We start from the raw sequence: 17168 nt of genomic DNA, 5'->3' as shown, positions 1-17168 counted from the left end.
AAATTACACTTATTGTATTTGTACTGTACGGTCCTTTCAAAAAATATTTGAAAAATCCTAATTATCCAAACTATTGATCGGTAATGTACTGTATATATTTTTATTATTTAAAACAAAATATGTTTGATTTGATATGCCTGCATGACGTCATGATTGAGCGCGTCTCCTCCAGCTTATAAAGGATTGTGATTGGCCCGCAGGCGCGCGTGGCTCGAACAGGTGTGATGGACCTGAGGCGTGTAATCTGCTGGTGCACGGCAGTCTTCGCCTTACTGGCAGGTCAGTGTCTTGCCTTTCGCCTTTAGTTTATAAACTTACAAAAGCGGCAGGACATTTTAATGATATTTATTTTAATATGCCACCGATAAAAGATAACGTTAGCTGAAGGAGAGAAACCGGGGCTAGTTGTAATAAGGATACGTCTCAGTTCGGTTACACAAGTATCTATTTTCGTTTGTTTGTTTCAGACACACTCTTCAACTACAGTACTTTTGTTGTATGAATTCTGGCCTTTAAACTAAAATTATATTATAATTTTTCCATCCTGAGACAAGTAAACACAATAAAACCATGTCACACTACCATTCAAAATTTAGGAAATTACACTTAAAGAGTTTGATTCATTTCTGAAAATCAGTTCAGCGTCAATTATAATGAATCGATGTTTCATATATCTATTGACTCCAATAATCTTAATATTAAAAAACTACCCTTTCTGCTCATGAAGATTTTAGTTTTTCAGCAATAAATGCATTAAATTAACCGAAAGTGTCAGTACTTTCACATTGTTACAAAACAATTGCTTTTTAAAATAAATGTCACACACAAGGTATCACGTTTTCCACAAAAATATGAAGCAACACATGGTTTTGCAGGGCAAGTGTTATGTTGCAACTTTATATAATTCATATAATAGTTTTTTTTTTTTTTTTATCGTCGTTCGTGCAAATGGTAAATGTGTTCAGTTCTCAATCAGGAAATCATAGATGTGAGTAGATATGTCACTGAAAAAGCTATAAAGAAAACTACATTTTTATCTCTTCGGATATCCCTATTTTAATTTTACCTGCTGAAAACGTCCATTTAGTCTGAAGTATTCAGTGGTTGCATAATGCGTATGTGTCAGAAGCACTGAAAGTGAAGGAGGGCTGTGAATGTTCTCTCAGGTGTGTATGGAGACTGCAGCAGGAGCCAGTGGCAGTGTGATGATGGGGTGTGTGTGCCGCAGAGATGGCGCTGTGATGCTGTCAGCGACTGCCAGGACGGATCTGACGAGATGGACTGTTGTGCGTACCACCTGTTTCTTTACATTTACAATAATCTTGTTGTATTCATTCAATTGCAACTTGATTCTATGGAAGAAAACATTTAAAACGCTTAACAAACGAGCATACATTTTATACCATTAGTATGTCAAGCAGGGGATTTTCAGTGTGCGGATGACTCCGGGTGCGTGCCTGGGTCGGCTGTTTGTGACGGGCGGCCCCAGTGTCCCGATGCTTCAGATGAGTGGGATTGCAGCTGGCGTTTAGGGTGTCTCTCGGGTGACTGGAAGTGCAAGAACAAGGTCTGCATCCCACGAGACCTTCTCTGCAATGACGTCAACGACTGCGGCGATAACTCCGATGAAGAAGCGTGTGGTGAGATGCTCTAGAAGTGTCAACTCTTGTTATATGGTGTATGAATGTCATTGCATTAGAGACTTGAACTGACTTGTTAAATTGCTGTCCCACTTGGTTAAAGTAAATGCAAGAAGAGACAAGCTCTGATTATCAGAGTCTTAACACAAGGGAAATTTGGGGAATTTGTTCACATATGCAAAATTGAATGGAAAAGATGATTCCTGATTTGGTTTACATGCATTCATGGTCAAAATACACTTTAATTTTCTCATAATATTTCTCTCCCGTGGCCTCATATGATAGTAAAGTGTTCATTGTATGCACAGAATGCACACTAGATCATCTGGGGACTTTTTACCTACTCTGAGTACCTTGAATTTGGACATACTACTTGTATCACATTTTTTTTCGCCTACTACATAGTAGGTAAGTGTGATTTCAGATGCAGCCTTCCAGTCTCCGCTACAACTAAAGTGTTTGAGGGTCAAAGTAGATGTTGTTCGCGGGCTGCCAATTAAGACATAGGCTGGCATTATGCAAATTTGTTACAATCCTATGTAGGTTCGAGCAGGTCGTTAGACTGGAATTACTGATGACTTCTTTCAGGCAGTTCAGAATCACTTTCTTTTTGGAGACAATAACTCCATTTATCTGCACTGTGATCTTTGAAACTTTACACACGCATGTCGGGTAACATCTGGAAAAAAAACGCATAATAAGGGTACTTTACCATTGTTACTCACTAGTGTATGATTGTGCATGTAAATGCCTCCATTGTCCTGTGAACTTTGAATATTGCACTCAACACGCAAGCTAATGGAATCTCTGTGGGTTACGGCTAAAAAAGACACCCTATATGTTGTACAGCACTTCTGTTGATGTCTAGAATATCATAATGTCCTTCTTATTGATGATCTCTAAGATTGATGTTCTATATTTGTGTGATGTGTTGTAGGTTCCTGTGGGAAGATGAGCATGCGCTGTGCTGATGGCAGGTGTGTAAGCCAGAGAGAGAGGTGTGATGGAGTCGCTCAGTGCTCGGATCGGAGAGATGAGCCTCTTACATGTGGTACATAGAGACTCGCAATGTTATTTGTTTTGAAGTATGTTTGAATTTGATCATGCAGCATATCTCCAACAACAGGTTGGCTCATTTATTTTATTTGTTATTTTAGTATATTATTGTTTAGGTGTTTGTCTTCATTATTGGCTTGGTTTCATTTGGGTTATGTATATTAATTTTAGTTACTTATGTTTACTTTTTTATTTTATTTTTTTTATATTCATTTGTATTGTATATTCATGTTTCGCTTCTTTCTTAACTAGGTAAAACTTGTCATAATGGCAATGGTGGCTGTAGTCATTCTTGCACTGACCAGCTTTGGGGAGCCTTGTGCTCTTGTCCCACTGGAATGACCCTTTCTGCAAACGGACTCGATTGTGAAGGTACAGTCGTTGCACTTGTGCCTCTTAGCAGGCTGTGTTTGGAGTAGCACACATACAAGTCGTACAGATTCTGCAATGCAGTATCTGCACTGTGTTTTATGGACGGACGAATGTAATTTGACAAACTGTTGCATAATAATTACTAGATGTGCGTTTTCTGAAGAAAATGTGAGTGGTGCTTTGCTTGCAGTGCACAACTACACTGCCCTGAGACAAAAAAAGCTCACCCCATTTCTCTGTGATATTCTGAAATGTATATGGGTGTTTTTTTTAGCATAATTCTCTTTAGCATGTGGATAGCATGGTGCTAACACAAAACATGTTAACATAATGCTAACACAATTAGCATGTTGTTAGCATCATGTTAAAACAATTAGCATGATAACATGCGGTAGCATATTTTAACATGTTCTTAGCATATTTTACCACAGAGAGATTATTCTAACATGATTTAGCATGATTGCACATTTTGACTTGACCATAGCGATGATTCGCAAGCACAACTAATAGTAGTTGTTATTAATACGTAATGGGTCGGCAGGATGCAGTATGTATGCCGTAGTCTCTACACTGTTAATTACCTTTGTATTGACAAATGTTCATCTTCCACGTGTGACCAATAGTGGTCAGTTTTAGAATAAGTAATTGGTTGTACACAAATCTTTTGCGACGTTGTTTTCAGTTTGAGTTAAGGATTCTTGTCTTTTATATTGCAGATGTCAATGAGTGTGATCAGTCTTTTGGACCATGCATGCACTTGTGCTCTAACACACCAGGCTCTTTTCACTGTCTGTGCCAGAATGGTTTCAAACCTCTTGGCAATGGCTCTTGTGAAGCTCAAGGTAACTTATGGCATACATTTTCAGATTTTACAAATGAAAACAAGTAGACATATTACAGATAACGTCAAATTGTTTTTTTTCAAGGAGCCGTGATGAAGATTTTGACAACTAGGAAGGGACTCATTGGGTTAGTGAATGTGAAGACCAGAGTGTATGAGCCACTCTTTACAAGTGAGAGTGACCCAGTAGCCATGACCTATGATATCCAGAGGAACTTCATTTACTGGGCTGATCAAAATGGGAATATCTACAAGGCTTATAACCGGAAAAGCACGATTCTGTATTCAGGTTAGTTATTGTGAGGGATTTTTGCTAAATCCATGCAGAAATGCCTCATATTTTGGCATGGACCAAAAACTTTGTGTTTTTATTCCCCACTTATCAGGGCAGTCTGGTGTGAAGAGTCTAGCCGTCGACTGGCTCACTGGACAGCTGTATTGGGCGAGTGTTACCCAGAAAGCCATCTACACTGGTGCAGCTGATGGTAGTGCTGTAGGCAAAGTCATGTCCAAAGAAATGGACCCAAGCGATATGGTCCTCAGCCCAATCGAGAGGTACAAACTGCTTTTTACCTTAGTACAGATTTGAGGAGCAGATTATATCTGGCTTTTTTTCCTCTGCGTAGTTTCATATTTTGGATTAATAAAGCAACGAATGAAGAAATAACCATTGAGAGGACGGAAATGGATGGTATGAATCGGACAACACTGTTGTTCATTACTGCACAGTTACCAAGAAGTCTTGTGTTGGATGCGGCAGCACAGCGGCTGTATTGGATCAGTGTTCACAAAATGGTGCGTTACATTTGGAAAAACCCTAATTTTGTATGTCAAATGTGTTGATTTTGTATTTATTTTGAGATCTTTAAAATGATATTCCAGTCAATTGAGAGCATCAGGACAGATGGCACTGGGCGGCACACCTTTTTGGGTGTCTTTCAAGGAAATCGTGCTCAGACTCTGGCTGTATTTAATGGCTGGTTCTACTGGGCTGATGATAAAAGACTCTGGCAGGCTCCTCAAAATCTGTCTGTTGCCAAACAAGATGGATTCATCCTAAAAGCCTCGCTTCCTGTCCTGAACGTCTACCATGCGCTTCAGCAACCCCAAGGTGAATTACTTTTTGTAAACTCCTCCTTTCTGAATTCATCAGTGTTTACTAAGGGTGTGCGATATACAGTATTGTTTACGTGCAGATCTGATACGCATTGCATTTTCAATTGTTTAAGACTTCGTTTAAATGACTTTCAAGGATACCCGACAAAACGGGCATTTTGGCATAATTGTGTGGTTATGTCATTTCAAGCGTTTTCTTAAGCGGCTTTCTGTGCGCACAAGTGTCACAACCACAAAATATGAAGAATGGCAAAAACTTTAAGAATCAGCGGTCTACGGCAGTCCTAAACCTGCCAAGGACCAGCACAATAACACAGCTCAGCAAAATACTTCTGATCATTATCAACAAAATCCCAGGAAATATTGAGAATTTGTCAATATCGCACACCCCTAGTGGTTACACCACGTCATTGGCTCAAGCCTTAACTAAATATTCTTTCCATGATGTACATGCAGGTTTTACACCATGTAAAAACTCAGGCTGCCAGCTGTGTTTGCCCTCCAAGAAAAGTGCTGTTGGATTCACCTGTCTGTGTCCTGAGGGAGCGTTGCCCATGTCTTGGGGATCTTGCGAAAGTGTGTTTGTTTATTTAGGATTTAATATTAAGCATTTATGTAAAGATTGGCCTATAATTTGGCTTTTGACTATTTGTTTAATCTCTCGTTATTGTCAGATTTTAAGGTGGCCTATGCAACAGCCACAACCATATACAGTTTGGAGTTTGCTGGAAAGACTCCTGTGAAAACTGAACTCTTTACTTCGGATGAAGACATCCAGTCCTTTGACATGTACTGGCGGCGAGGATGTCTGGTTTGGTGTAATGGGACGGGCCACGTAAAGATTAACATACGTTCTCAGGACTTATCCGAGTACATTCTGACTTTAAAACCTGGTAAGTTGTTACCATTTCATATAAGGCCAAAACACTGACGCTTCGATCTGCACACACTTGATTTTGTTGGGCCAAAAGTTTAGAGTGATACAACTCTCCTGATATATTTGATGATGGATAAAAGCCAAAAATAATGAAGGAAGGAAAAAAAAAAAGGTTGGTATAATATTTTATTACCATTGCTTGGAAAGTTAACTGATTTAGTTTTTAATCCCTTTTATATTTTTTTTATGAAATTGCATGGTTAATTCAGATTGTAAAATGTCATGTGGTGTGACCTTAATGTGGCTGTTCCTGAACTTAATTATATTTATGAGTTAATAATTCTTGATATTTGAAAATACTTTTTATCTTGGGAAATATTAAACGTATGCAAGTTGATATGTACACTCGTATAGGTGTAAGCAAAATATGATTTTTTTTTTTTTTTTTTACACTACATTTGTTTGCACTAATTATTCCAGCTCCTAATGAGTATTCTGGACTTTGCCTTGTCTCTTCCCTTAGCCTGCGTCGTCAGAGTTGACCAGAGAACAGGCAATCTGTATTGGCTGGCATGTGATGAACTTTCCATTGGTGTTTCAACCATTGGCCCCCTTGACCAAAGCATTTCCAGGCAGCTGTATCAAGCCAAAACTGCAATCCTAGACCTGTTTGTGGATTGGCAGAGAGGAAAGCTGTACTGGCTAGAGGGAGCTCAGATCATGAGAATGAACCTGGGTCTGATTGGTGGAAGAGCAGAATCTGTCTTCAGCTTGGAGGACAGTGGAGTCGACAGCATTGTGTTTGACAGAAAAGCGAATGGCTTCCTTTGGAACATGGAGTCTTGTGAGTGTCCTCTTTCTGAATTGACCGTTTGTGTGAATACTACTGGCTTTCATGTACTTCAGCTGAATGTTACGTTTGCTTTAGACTTGCAGGTTATGAGTCTATTGAAGATGAGGAAGTACACAGCTGGGTTAGACTGGGGCGTTCCTGGCTCCATCGTGGCTGCTTATGAACCCTACATGGTGGCATTGTTCAATAACGTCCTGACCGTTTGGAGCCGTAAAGACGGAGCTCGTGTCTCTGGGGTGGCTGTCGCGAATGGAGTTGTAAGCTTATCTGTTGCCCTCAGGGAAGTCCAACAAGGTTTGTAATGTTCTTCTGGGTTTCATTTTGTGTGATTATGCTACAGTTACTTATTTGTAGCTTTGTATGCACTTCAGATAAGATGACTGAAGATGTTCATCCTGCTGAGGTGTCTTGCAAAAGTCCTCTAGTCTTTTGTCAAGGCTCAACGGTGTGTATCAGTCGATCTCAGCGGTGTGATGGGAAGAAAGACTGTCCAGATGGGTCTGATGAGGCCTCATGTTTGGACATGTGTGCAAAGCCAGGTATGCTTTATGATAGGCATAGTTCACCCAAAATAAAAAAAGTAATTTATTAACTAGGGATGTGCCCAAAGCCTAAATCTGAATGCAGAAAGGCACGGAAAATGAATAATGCATTCTACGGAGCTCCTAAAGAGACATGGTTAGGTTTGCTGTGGTAGTCTCTTATATTACAGTACATCAGATTGAACTTCTCACGTGACTATAGTAAGGAGAGATGACTGACAGAATGATGTTGGAGGATTTAGCGCACAATGGATCCTTAGCGTCATTGATAAATCTCATCTTGTAAATTGTGTGGTCCGTACCGCCGCTCCCTATAAGCAGAGTAAACATATCGGGAATTCGATAGTGAAAGTAAAAAGCGAGCGTGCGTTCAAAAGGGATTTTGTATATTGATTGTGGTTCCCTGGTGCCCTCAAATTATATGCAACAATTACCCAACTGTATAATTGCAAAACAATGCAAAAGCATTAAATTTTTTTTTTTTCCTCACCTCATATTTTTTTCCATCACCATGTCCCTTTAGATTCTCAATTGAATGTGTAATTTCCTATTCAAACATGGTATTTGGATTTGGGCATATCCCTATTACTAACAATACTGTTGTTCGAAAAGCATAATTTATTTATCTATCATATTTAACCTGAAAGAGTACTTTAATAATGGTCAACTTTTAGAACAATATTAAGTTGGTTAAGGGGGGGTGATCTTGTTTATTTGTGTAGCTTTGCTTTTTTTAGTTTTGTGTGCATAGGTCATTAGACTGCAGAAAAAAAAAAAAAAAAAAAAAAATGCTTTGTTCTTCCAGATGACTTCCTGTGTAATGATGGAAGTAAGTGTGTAGAGAGAGATTTGGTGTGTGATGGTCGCTCTCACTGCACTGATGGTTCGGATGAGATGGGATGTCCCACCATGGCTGCTAAAACCTCAACTTCAGGGCCATTAAAGTGTCGTTTGGGCTCTAAACCCTGTAAGGATGGACGTGAGTGTGTCCTGTACACTCATGTGTGTGATGGAGAGAGGGACTGTAAGGATGGATCTGATGAACGGGGCTGTGAATATAAGTGTAAAGCAGGTAAAACACATGAAGCTGATTCGTAAGTGCTTTATGTAGCCAAGACACGTGCAAGTGGCATTTAAACCAAACGTTTCCTCCTAGATCAGTTCCAGTGCGCTCATGGGAGGATGTGTATCGACAGAAAGCAGGTGTGTGACGGCACACCTCAGTGTCAGGACCGCTCTGATGAAATGGACTGTTTCACTCGCTCGCACGACTGCAAACACCAGTGTGACAATAAAACTCGCTGCATCCCAGAAAACTTCCTCTGTGATGGAGAGAAAGACTGTGTAGACGCCACTGATGAAGACAACTGCTGTGAGTTTGTTCTCAGAAGATGGAAACTTTGTCATTTGTTCAATGCATTATCATATTTATGCCCACCCAGTGATTATTTAAAGTCCCCCTGTAGTCAATAATTGTACCCCTTAGAGCTCATCTTTGATCACCAAAAGGACATATTTGAATTTTTCTTTCTGTGAAAAATAATTTCTTTCTTAAAATAGCTTGAATGTAATTCTACACCCTTGCTTCATTTTAATATGGAGCATTAGCAACAGCAATTTCAAACCGTGTTTGAGACTGACTTTGGTTCACTGCAGTTTTAAGGAGAAAATATTCAGCAATGGTGCTGACTTATGAATTTGCACTTGGTTTGTTTTAAAGCAATTAAAAACGCGTACTGCGTCTCAATTCGCCTACTTATACTACGCCCTAAAATATATACTCTTTTTGTGAAGTCGACGCTTTTGAGTGTAGCAAAAAGTAGACAAGCTTTGGGACGTACTATCACGTTATACAATTGCATCTTTAACGGTTGCTCTGTTGCGTCCTGTCACAGTAAACTAGCCTGTCAATCATCTTGTCACAATTAAAATCCTCAATTTCATTTCCTACTGTATCGGAGAGAAATGCAGTAGCACATTGATTTGCAGTCGCTGGTCTTTCATGCAGAGAACTCTCCTCATATTACAGTTTTTCTCGATTGCAAACACATTTCTTGAAACTATGCCTCATATTCTCAAAACAGTAAACACAAATCCATAACGTCTCACCCAATTCCCCAAACATCCTATTTTCAGGTCAAAATGAAGCTCTACACTCAAAACCATTCACTCTTGCTGAAAAACCAAACTTTGCCCTCACACTGGACACACAAGCCCTCAAAATCACACACACTACAACATAGTCTAACACACTGGTGCAATAAATTCAAAACAACATTTCCAAAACTGGTAGGTTATGTTACTTGTGGTTCCCCGCCTCACAAACCTTTTCACATGATGAACACCAAAGACACAACCAATGGATACACTGGCACATTTTTATTCATTCATGTACTACACAGTACAACACACACACACACACACAAAAAAAATTATATATTTTTTTTTACTCTCTCCTCTAATTTTTTTTTACAGTATTTACTTACTTACAGTAAGATGTGTGTGACCATCATATGACAGTAAAAGAGCACACACAAAACCTTATTCTATGTGGAATTGTATTGGAATGGTAAAGAGTGATAGTAGGTGACAGGAGGGCCTCGATCCACTCAAGGAGACAATATGATGAACACGTCTAAGAATGTTCCACGTATGGTTGAAATACCATCATTTGCCTAGAAAGATAACATTCTGGGAGTCAAGACTATAAAGGATGAAGGATGGCCAACCTTCACTGTCACACTCTGTGCCACTCTGTGTGACTGTACGACTGCTGGCCTTTTCTTGCAAGAAAATAAACCATCAAAGACTATTGGAAATGTTTGTCTTTTATTCAGTGATAGAATTCTGTTTGCCACCACACCTCCCTGAAGGTTCTCGAGGCGACAGTAAAGCGACTCAAATTTGGCCTTACTCGTATAGCCCAGCCTCCCTCATACCATTGACAAAGACATGGGCAACTAGAGTGGCTTGAATTTCATCTGAGACTGCTTGTCTTCTTGTCCTTCGTCGTCGTCCTCCTCCTCCTTATCCCTCCTCGATCTCTTCCTTCATGTCTTTCTGGATCCATTGTTCCAAAACTCAATAAACTGATTTGGGCCCCTTTATCTATCTATTGACGGATCTGATTGATGTGTGTTAAATTTTGACTCTTAGTGTTTCCACCTGGGTAATTGTGTGCTAACTGAGCTGAAGCTGTGCTGACTTGAGTGAACAATATTGAGTGCTAGTGCTTTATACATGACAACGTGGTGTAGGCAATGAGAAATGAAGGGATTTGTGTGTAGAGTTTTGCAGTGACAGTTCAACTAATTTGACTCATGTGTCAAAACAGGGAATAGTGTTTATAGTTTAGTGAAATGGGTGTGCTTTTTGATAAATGGCATTATGGTTTTGAAATTTTAGTTCAAAAGCCTGGTTATAGTGTTTAAGCAATCGAGAAAAACTGTAATGCATAAAGATGCATTTAAAAGCTAATGGCCAAACTGCTCTTTATAAAAGTCCACATTATTGCAGATGAAAAAACCCTAACATTCAATAAAAAAAAAAAAAAATCTGTCAAACTTTGATCTCACTAAAACCTAATCTAAACCGCTCACTGTCTGTTGCGCATATCCGCCATTTTTTTTTTTTTTTTTTTCCTCATGTTTGTAGTCCCTCCTCAAACGCAATTGATTGTGCCAATATTGGCCTTTTATTAGCCACACTTCGAAAATCCATCGGAAATAGTAGACCATCCGGGGACCTACTCTTTTCAACATACTATGCTTTGGGACACTACTTTTTATTTCACTTGCTGTTTAGGATGGATAGTATGGACATTGAGACGCAGGGATAGACATATTAACTTGATTTTCACCACAGGGGGTCTTAAAAGGTGTACTATTATTTGCATCAATAGCATCACCAAAATGAGTTGCAAAGGTTTCCCAAGGTTTTTTTTTTTTAAGCAGATTCACAAACGTTCCCCTTTTTATTGGTTGACAAACAGTTCCAACCCAAACTCTCACCATTGGTTGAGTATATTTTGCTATGCAGGCCCACTCATACAAACGGGTGTTTTTGGTTCGCTCCACAGTGTGTTTCTAGCTAAATCAGCCTGCCAATGTCTTGGTTTACTGTTCCATACAAATCTGGAGCCGGTGAAAGTATTCTAACAATTGCATGCATGCCTTTTTAAAGGTGCAATATCCTGTTTTTTTCCCCCATAAACTCCACTAATAATTTTGAAAATAATCAATTCCTGACCCTTTCTGACTTTTTTTTTTCTTTTTTTTTTTTCTTTTTTTCTGCTATATACTTAAGACCTCTACTGTATGTAAATGACCTCTTATTATTAGTTTACCTCTTGGCATGTGAAATGTAACCTGTGCTTATTGTTCTGTTTAACCATTATTGATGAATGCCTGATCTGTGTTCACAGCTGAGACTAACAGAGGGGAAGTAAATTTGGTGTCTCTGAACAAAGGCAGTTCAGGTTTTGCACCTCCGCCTCCGATCTGCAGAAGTCCGTCCATGATGTGTCCAGGAACATCACTGTGCATTTCCCAGACTCTGTTCTGTGACGGGAAGATAGATTGTCCGGATGGTTCTGATGAAGTTTCGTGCGTACACGTGTGTTCAAAACCTGGTAAATCTCTGCTTTATCTTCAATGTAAATCTTTTTCTTAAACAAGACGCAAATCACTGACATCTGCAATATTGTGTCAGATGACTTCCTGTGTAAGGACAGAAGGAAGTGTATTGATGGGAATCTGGTGTGTGATGGTCGCGCACACTGCCTTGACGGTTCAGATGAGGTGGCTTGTTACACGGCTACTAAAACCTCAACCTCAGGGCCAGTAAAGTGTCGAATGGGCTCTAAACCCTGTAAGGATGGACGTGAGTGTGTCCTGTACACTCATGTGTGTGATGGAGAGAGGGACTGTAAGGATGGATCTGATGAACGGGGCTGTGAATATAAGTGTAAAGCAGGTAAGACACATGAAGCTGATTCGTAAGTGCTTTATGTAGCCAAGACACGTGCAAGTGGCATTTAAACCAAACGTTTCCTCCTAGATCAGTTCCAGTGCGCTCATGGGAGGATGTGTATCGACAGAAAGCAGGTGTGTGACGGCACACCTCAGTGTCAGGACCGCTCTGATGAAATGGACTGTTTCACTCGCTCGCACGACTGCAAACACCAGTGTGACAATAAAACTCGCTGCATCCCAGAAAACTTCCTCTGTGATGGAGAGAAAGACTGTGTAGACGCCACTGATGAAGACAACTGCTGTGAGTTTGTTCTCAGAAGATGGAGACTTTGTCATTTGTTCTATGCATTATCATATGTATGCCCACCCAGTGATTATTTAAAGTCCCCCTGTAGTCAATAATTGTACCCCTTAGAACTCATCTTTGATCACCAAAAGGACATATTTGAACTTCTTTCTGTGAAAAATAATTTCTTTCTTAAAAATAGCTTGAATGTAATTCTACACCCTTGCTTCATTTTAATATGTGGAAACCATGAATCTGCAAATTAGTCCCCGCCTCCACCCTGCATTACACCAGCTCGGACTACCTGTTTCACTCAATCAACCTTACTATTGTGCAGCGTTTACTATGGCCAGTGGAAATACTGGTTTAATTCAGCCATATATGTTTGAACCAGAAACTGATTCAGAAGAAGTGGAAGAGTGAATTATACAGGGTCGTCTACAAATCGATGTATCAGAATGGTAATGCATTTTAGCCTAAATCAGCATCCTTAGAAACGCTTTGAAATACTCAGAACGTCAGTGGAGAAAGGCATGTAGTTCATCATAACATTGTTAAATGCATATAAATAAATGTACCTGCTATATTGCTAAATGTACCTGATTTTTCATATAAAAAATATACCAGGATAACCTGGCTTCTCTTGAGACCCCCTGCTTCGCAGCAGTTAATGATACGCTAAAGCCCATCGACACGTTTATGTGATTTGTTACGACAGCATTTGTGACGTAGAGAACAACAGCAATTTCAAACAGTGTTTGAGACTGACTTTGGTTCATTGTAGTTTTAAGGAGAAAATACTATTATGCCCCTTTTCACAAGTCAACGGCATTGCTGTCACCTTTAAGACAAACCAAGTGCAAAATCATAAGTAATATATAAATCTATGGTGTCCCTAGAATGTGTCTGAAATTTCAGCTCAAAATATCCCCAGATCATTTATTATAGCTTGTCAAATTTGCCCCTTTTTGGGTGTGAGCAAAAATATGCTGTTTTTGTGTCCCTTTAAATGCAAATGAGCTGCTGCTCCCCGCCCCCGTTCAGACAACGGCCAATCCTTTACACAAGCTTTGGATACTACGGGAATAACAAAACATCTCATCCAAAATCTCAGTAATAACCAGCAGCGAGTGCAGCCTTTAGAGACTAAGAGGTTGCAACTTTTAGACGCACCTGGACGTTTCTGAATGGTTAGTGGATACATTTATGTAGTTGTCTGAGTTACATTGATTCGTCTCATCGACTTGTACTGTCATGTTTAACTTTTACACATGCAAGTTGAGACCGTTCCCTGAGGTCTTTATAAGACAACTGTGACGTTTTTTTGGTCAAATAGTGTTCAGTGCTCGTCTGTGCAGCGACGACAGAACAGTTTGCATGCTTTGCTCGAACTTGCCATTGCATTTAGAACTGGTTACACTGTCACTTGCAAAAACCAAATGGGGGTGCTATGGGTGGAAACGTGCAGATTAAGAGGTGGTAATTTTATAAGATTCCCTTCCTACGTCAGAAGGAGTGAAATCTGATCGGCTTATTTTTTGACATGCTTGCACAGAAGGGCTCACCAAAACAAAGTTACTGGGTTGTCACTTGTCACATTTTCTGGGTTGGTAGATTCACTGTCCCCTTTAAAGCATATAAACAACATGCATGTAAACACCACAGGGCAAGGCCTTTTAAGACCCCCTGTGGTGAATATTATTTGCATCAATAGCATCACGAAAACGAGTTGCAAAGGTTTCCCAAGGTTATTTTTTCAAAGATGATTCCCAAACATCCCCCTTTTTTTTTCTTTTTCTTTTTTTTTTTTTTTTCTTTTTTTTTCTTATTGGTTAGAGTCAGACAAACCGTTCCAACCCAAACTCTCACCATTGGTTGAGTCAATTTTGCTATGCCAGTCCACTCATACAAATTATATATATATTTTTTGGTTCACACCACAGTGTTATTTCTAGCGAAATCAACCTGCAAACGCCTTGGTTTATAATGTTGAAAATAATTATTCCTGACACTTTCTGGCTTCTTTTTGCTACTATATACTTTTAAGACCTCTATGTAAATGACCTCTTATTAGTTTACCTCTTGGCATGTGAAATGTAACCTGTGCTTATTGTTCTGTTTAACCATTATTGATGAATGCCTGATCTGTGTTCACAGCTGAGACTAACAGAGGGGAAGTAAATGTGGTGTCTCTGAACAAAGGCGGTTCAGGTTTTGCACCTCCGCCTCCGATCTGCAGAAGTCCGTCCATGATGTGTCCAGGAACATCACTGTGCATTTCCCAGACTCTGTTCTGTGACGGGAAGATAGATTGTCCGGATGGTTCTGATGAAGTTTCGTGCGTACACGTTTGTTCAAAACCTGGTAAATCTCTGCTTTATCTTTAATGTAAAACTTTTTCTTCAAAAATAAGCAAAGCACTGACATCTGTAATATTGTGCCAGATGACTTCCTGTGTAAGGACAGAAGGAAGTGTATTGATGGGAATCTGGTGTGTGATGGTCGCGCTCATTGCCTTGATGGTTCTGATGAGGTGGCTTGTAACATGGCTGCTAAAACCTCAACCTCAGGGCCATTAAAGTGTCGTTTGGGCTCTAAACCCTGTAAGGATGGACGTGAGTGTGTCCTGTACACTCATGTGTGTGATGGAGAGAGGGACTGTAAGGATGGATCTGATGAACAGGACTGTGGTCGTCAATGCCAATCTGGTTGGGCAAATTTCAGTACTCAACTTTATCACAACAATTTGGTCATCATATCCAAGGACTGACCCCATCATGCCCTTGTTCCTCCACCACAGGGCAGTTCCAGTGTACCTCTGGAGGGAGATGTATTGAAATGAATCAGGTGTGTGATGGGACTCCTCAGTGTCTGGATAAGTCTGATGAAGCAGGATGCCAGAAACCCTCAATGAGCTGCAGCATGCGTTGTGACCGGGATACTCGCTGTATTGCTGAAATCTTCATCTGCAATGGGGTTAGGGACTGTCTGGATGGCACGGATGAAGCCAACTGTGGTGAGCCAACAGTTCTCCTGAACTGTAGTAAACAGTCTAAGATTATGTAGTAACTGGATTAAAATTGCAAGCGCTTATGTGGAAGAGTTTTTAATGTGCGTGGTCTTGTACTGCAGAAATTTTGCACGGCATAAAGTTAGGTTCACTCTCACTGCAGGCAAATGTCAAAAGTGTATCAGTCGTCGCTTGTTACTTTCACTCTATATCAGCCTTCTCCACTTTTCAAATAGTGTCATCTTTCAAAGACTTATTCTAAATCTGGTGGAAGAATGAAATGTTATCCTAATAAGACTCCACTTGCTCCGTGTTTTGTGACAGCTATATCCAGACCAGCTCAGACAAGCTGTGAGAGTCCTTCTGTACTATGTCTGGGAACATCAGTGTGCATGTCTCAGGGGCAGCTGTGTGATGGCAGAAGAGACTGTCCCGATGGATCTGATGAAGCTTCTTGTATAGATGCGTGTGCTTCTCCAGGTAAAAAGTTCTCCCAGCTGAAAGTTTTAACCAGTCTTGGGTGTTTTGATGTTTGAAGGATTTAGGTTGTCTCCCAGCTGGATCAGCTGACAAGTCAAGTCACCTTTATTTATATAGCGCTTTTTACAATGCAGATTGTATCAAAGCAGCTTCACAGTGATAACATGAAAATAAAAAACAATGTTTGTTTTTAGAAGAAAATTGCATCATCCACCCTTAAGGCAGATCAATAATAATGTTGAATATTAAATGTCCCCAACTAAGCAAGCCAAAAGCCAAGGCAACAGTGGCAAGGAACCAAAACTCCATCAGGTGACAGAATGGAGAAAAAAAACCTTGGGAGAACCCAGGCTCAGTCGTGGGCCAGTTCTCCTCTGGCCAACGAGCGAACGGTGTATGATTATGATCCAGGCAGCATTACAGGTCAGAAGTCAGATTGGATCAGAACATTCAGAATATTTATCCAGTTCCATCTGGTTGGAAGTTGGAGTCACGCAGGTATGGAGACGAGTTTGAGGATCAGTGCCGATGGCTGTCGTGTCGCTGAGACCTTCACAGGGCTGATGAGGCTGGCACTTCAGGGATGCGTCATGGATGCGTCCAGGTGCAGGTCCACCATCTGATCTGGATACGGCCGGGATCCATCTGGCTTCAGTAAACAGGGATGGACTGGTTGACACTTCAGGACTGCGTTGTCATCATGTCCAGGCGCAGGTCCTTCATCAGATCTGGATACAGCCTGGATCCGCGGGCTGCGGTAAACCTCGGATAAACCGAGACTAATATTAGCGCAGACGCCATCCTTATGATGTAACAAGTACATCAGGATTTATGGGGAGTGTTCCCGGTTCCGGCAGCCTAACATTGAATTCTAGAAGTCTATAATGCGTTGTGTGTATGCTAGGTCAAAGATGTGTTTTTAGTCTAGATTTGAACTGACAGTGTGTCTGCTCCCCAGACAATGTTAGGAAGATTGTTCCAAAGTGTTGATGCTAAATAAGAAAAGGATCTACCGCCAGCAGTCGATTTTGATGTACTAATTTCCGGCCAGTTGATAATACCTAGAATAAGTTCCTCAAACCCTTCTAAAACACCAAACAGGTCCTGCATGAAGACCAGCAA

At 40.3% G+C, this 17168-nt stretch overlaps 1 protein-coding gene across 2 annotated transcripts in view; it reads left to right on the top strand.

The window, feature by feature from the left end:
• Positions 1–208: 208 nt before the first annotated feature.
• The window catches only part of LOC311285115 (uncharacterized protein), a 36277-nt gene continuing 19317 nt past the window's right edge, over positions 209–17168 (top strand). Inside the window, exons 1-24 of one of the 2 annotated variants that reach the window (XM_084400581.1) lie at positions 209–279; positions 1167–1286; positions 1410–1640; positions 2578–2691; positions 2949–3068; positions 3785–3910; positions 3995–4198; positions 4296–4464; positions 4536–4704; positions 4792–5020; positions 5482–5601; positions 5700–5918; positions 6426–6746; positions 6831–7049; positions 7127–7294; positions 8103–8369; positions 8454–8669; positions 11721–11927; positions 12008–12271; positions 12356–12571; positions 14714–14920; positions 15001–15264; positions 15357–15572; positions 15891–16046. In XM_084400581.1, coding sequence (XP_084256707.1) covers positions 225–279; positions 1167–1286; positions 1410–1640; positions 2578–2691; positions 2949–3068; positions 3785–3910; positions 3995–4198; positions 4296–4464; positions 4536–4704; positions 4792–5020; positions 5482–5601; positions 5700–5918; positions 6426–6746; positions 6831–7049; positions 7127–7294; positions 8103–8369; positions 8454–8669; positions 11721–11927; positions 12008–12271; positions 12356–12571; positions 14714–14920; positions 15001–15264; positions 15357–15572; positions 15891–16046 — 4597 coding nt within the window. In that variant the 5' untranslated portion in view covers positions 209–224. The remainder of the gene's footprint in view (positions 280–1166; positions 1287–1409; positions 1641–2577; positions 2692–2948; positions 3069–3784; positions 3911–3994; positions 4199–4295; positions 4465–4535; positions 4705–4791; positions 5021–5481; positions 5602–5699; positions 5919–6425; positions 6747–6830; positions 7050–7126; positions 7295–8102; positions 8370–8453; positions 8670–11720; positions 11928–12007; positions 12272–12355; positions 12572–14713; positions 14921–15000; positions 15265–15356; positions 15573–15890; positions 16047–17168) is intronic. The other variant, XM_084400582.1, reaches the window with a different exon arrangement.

Source organism: Rutilus rutilus, assembly GCF_951802725.1.
Source record: "Rutilus rutilus genome assembly, chromosome: 25".
Lineage (NCBI taxonomy): Eukaryota > Metazoa > Chordata > Actinopteri > Cypriniformes > Leuciscidae > Rutilus > Rutilus rutilus.
This window is presented reverse-complemented; position numbering and strand designations above follow the sequence as displayed.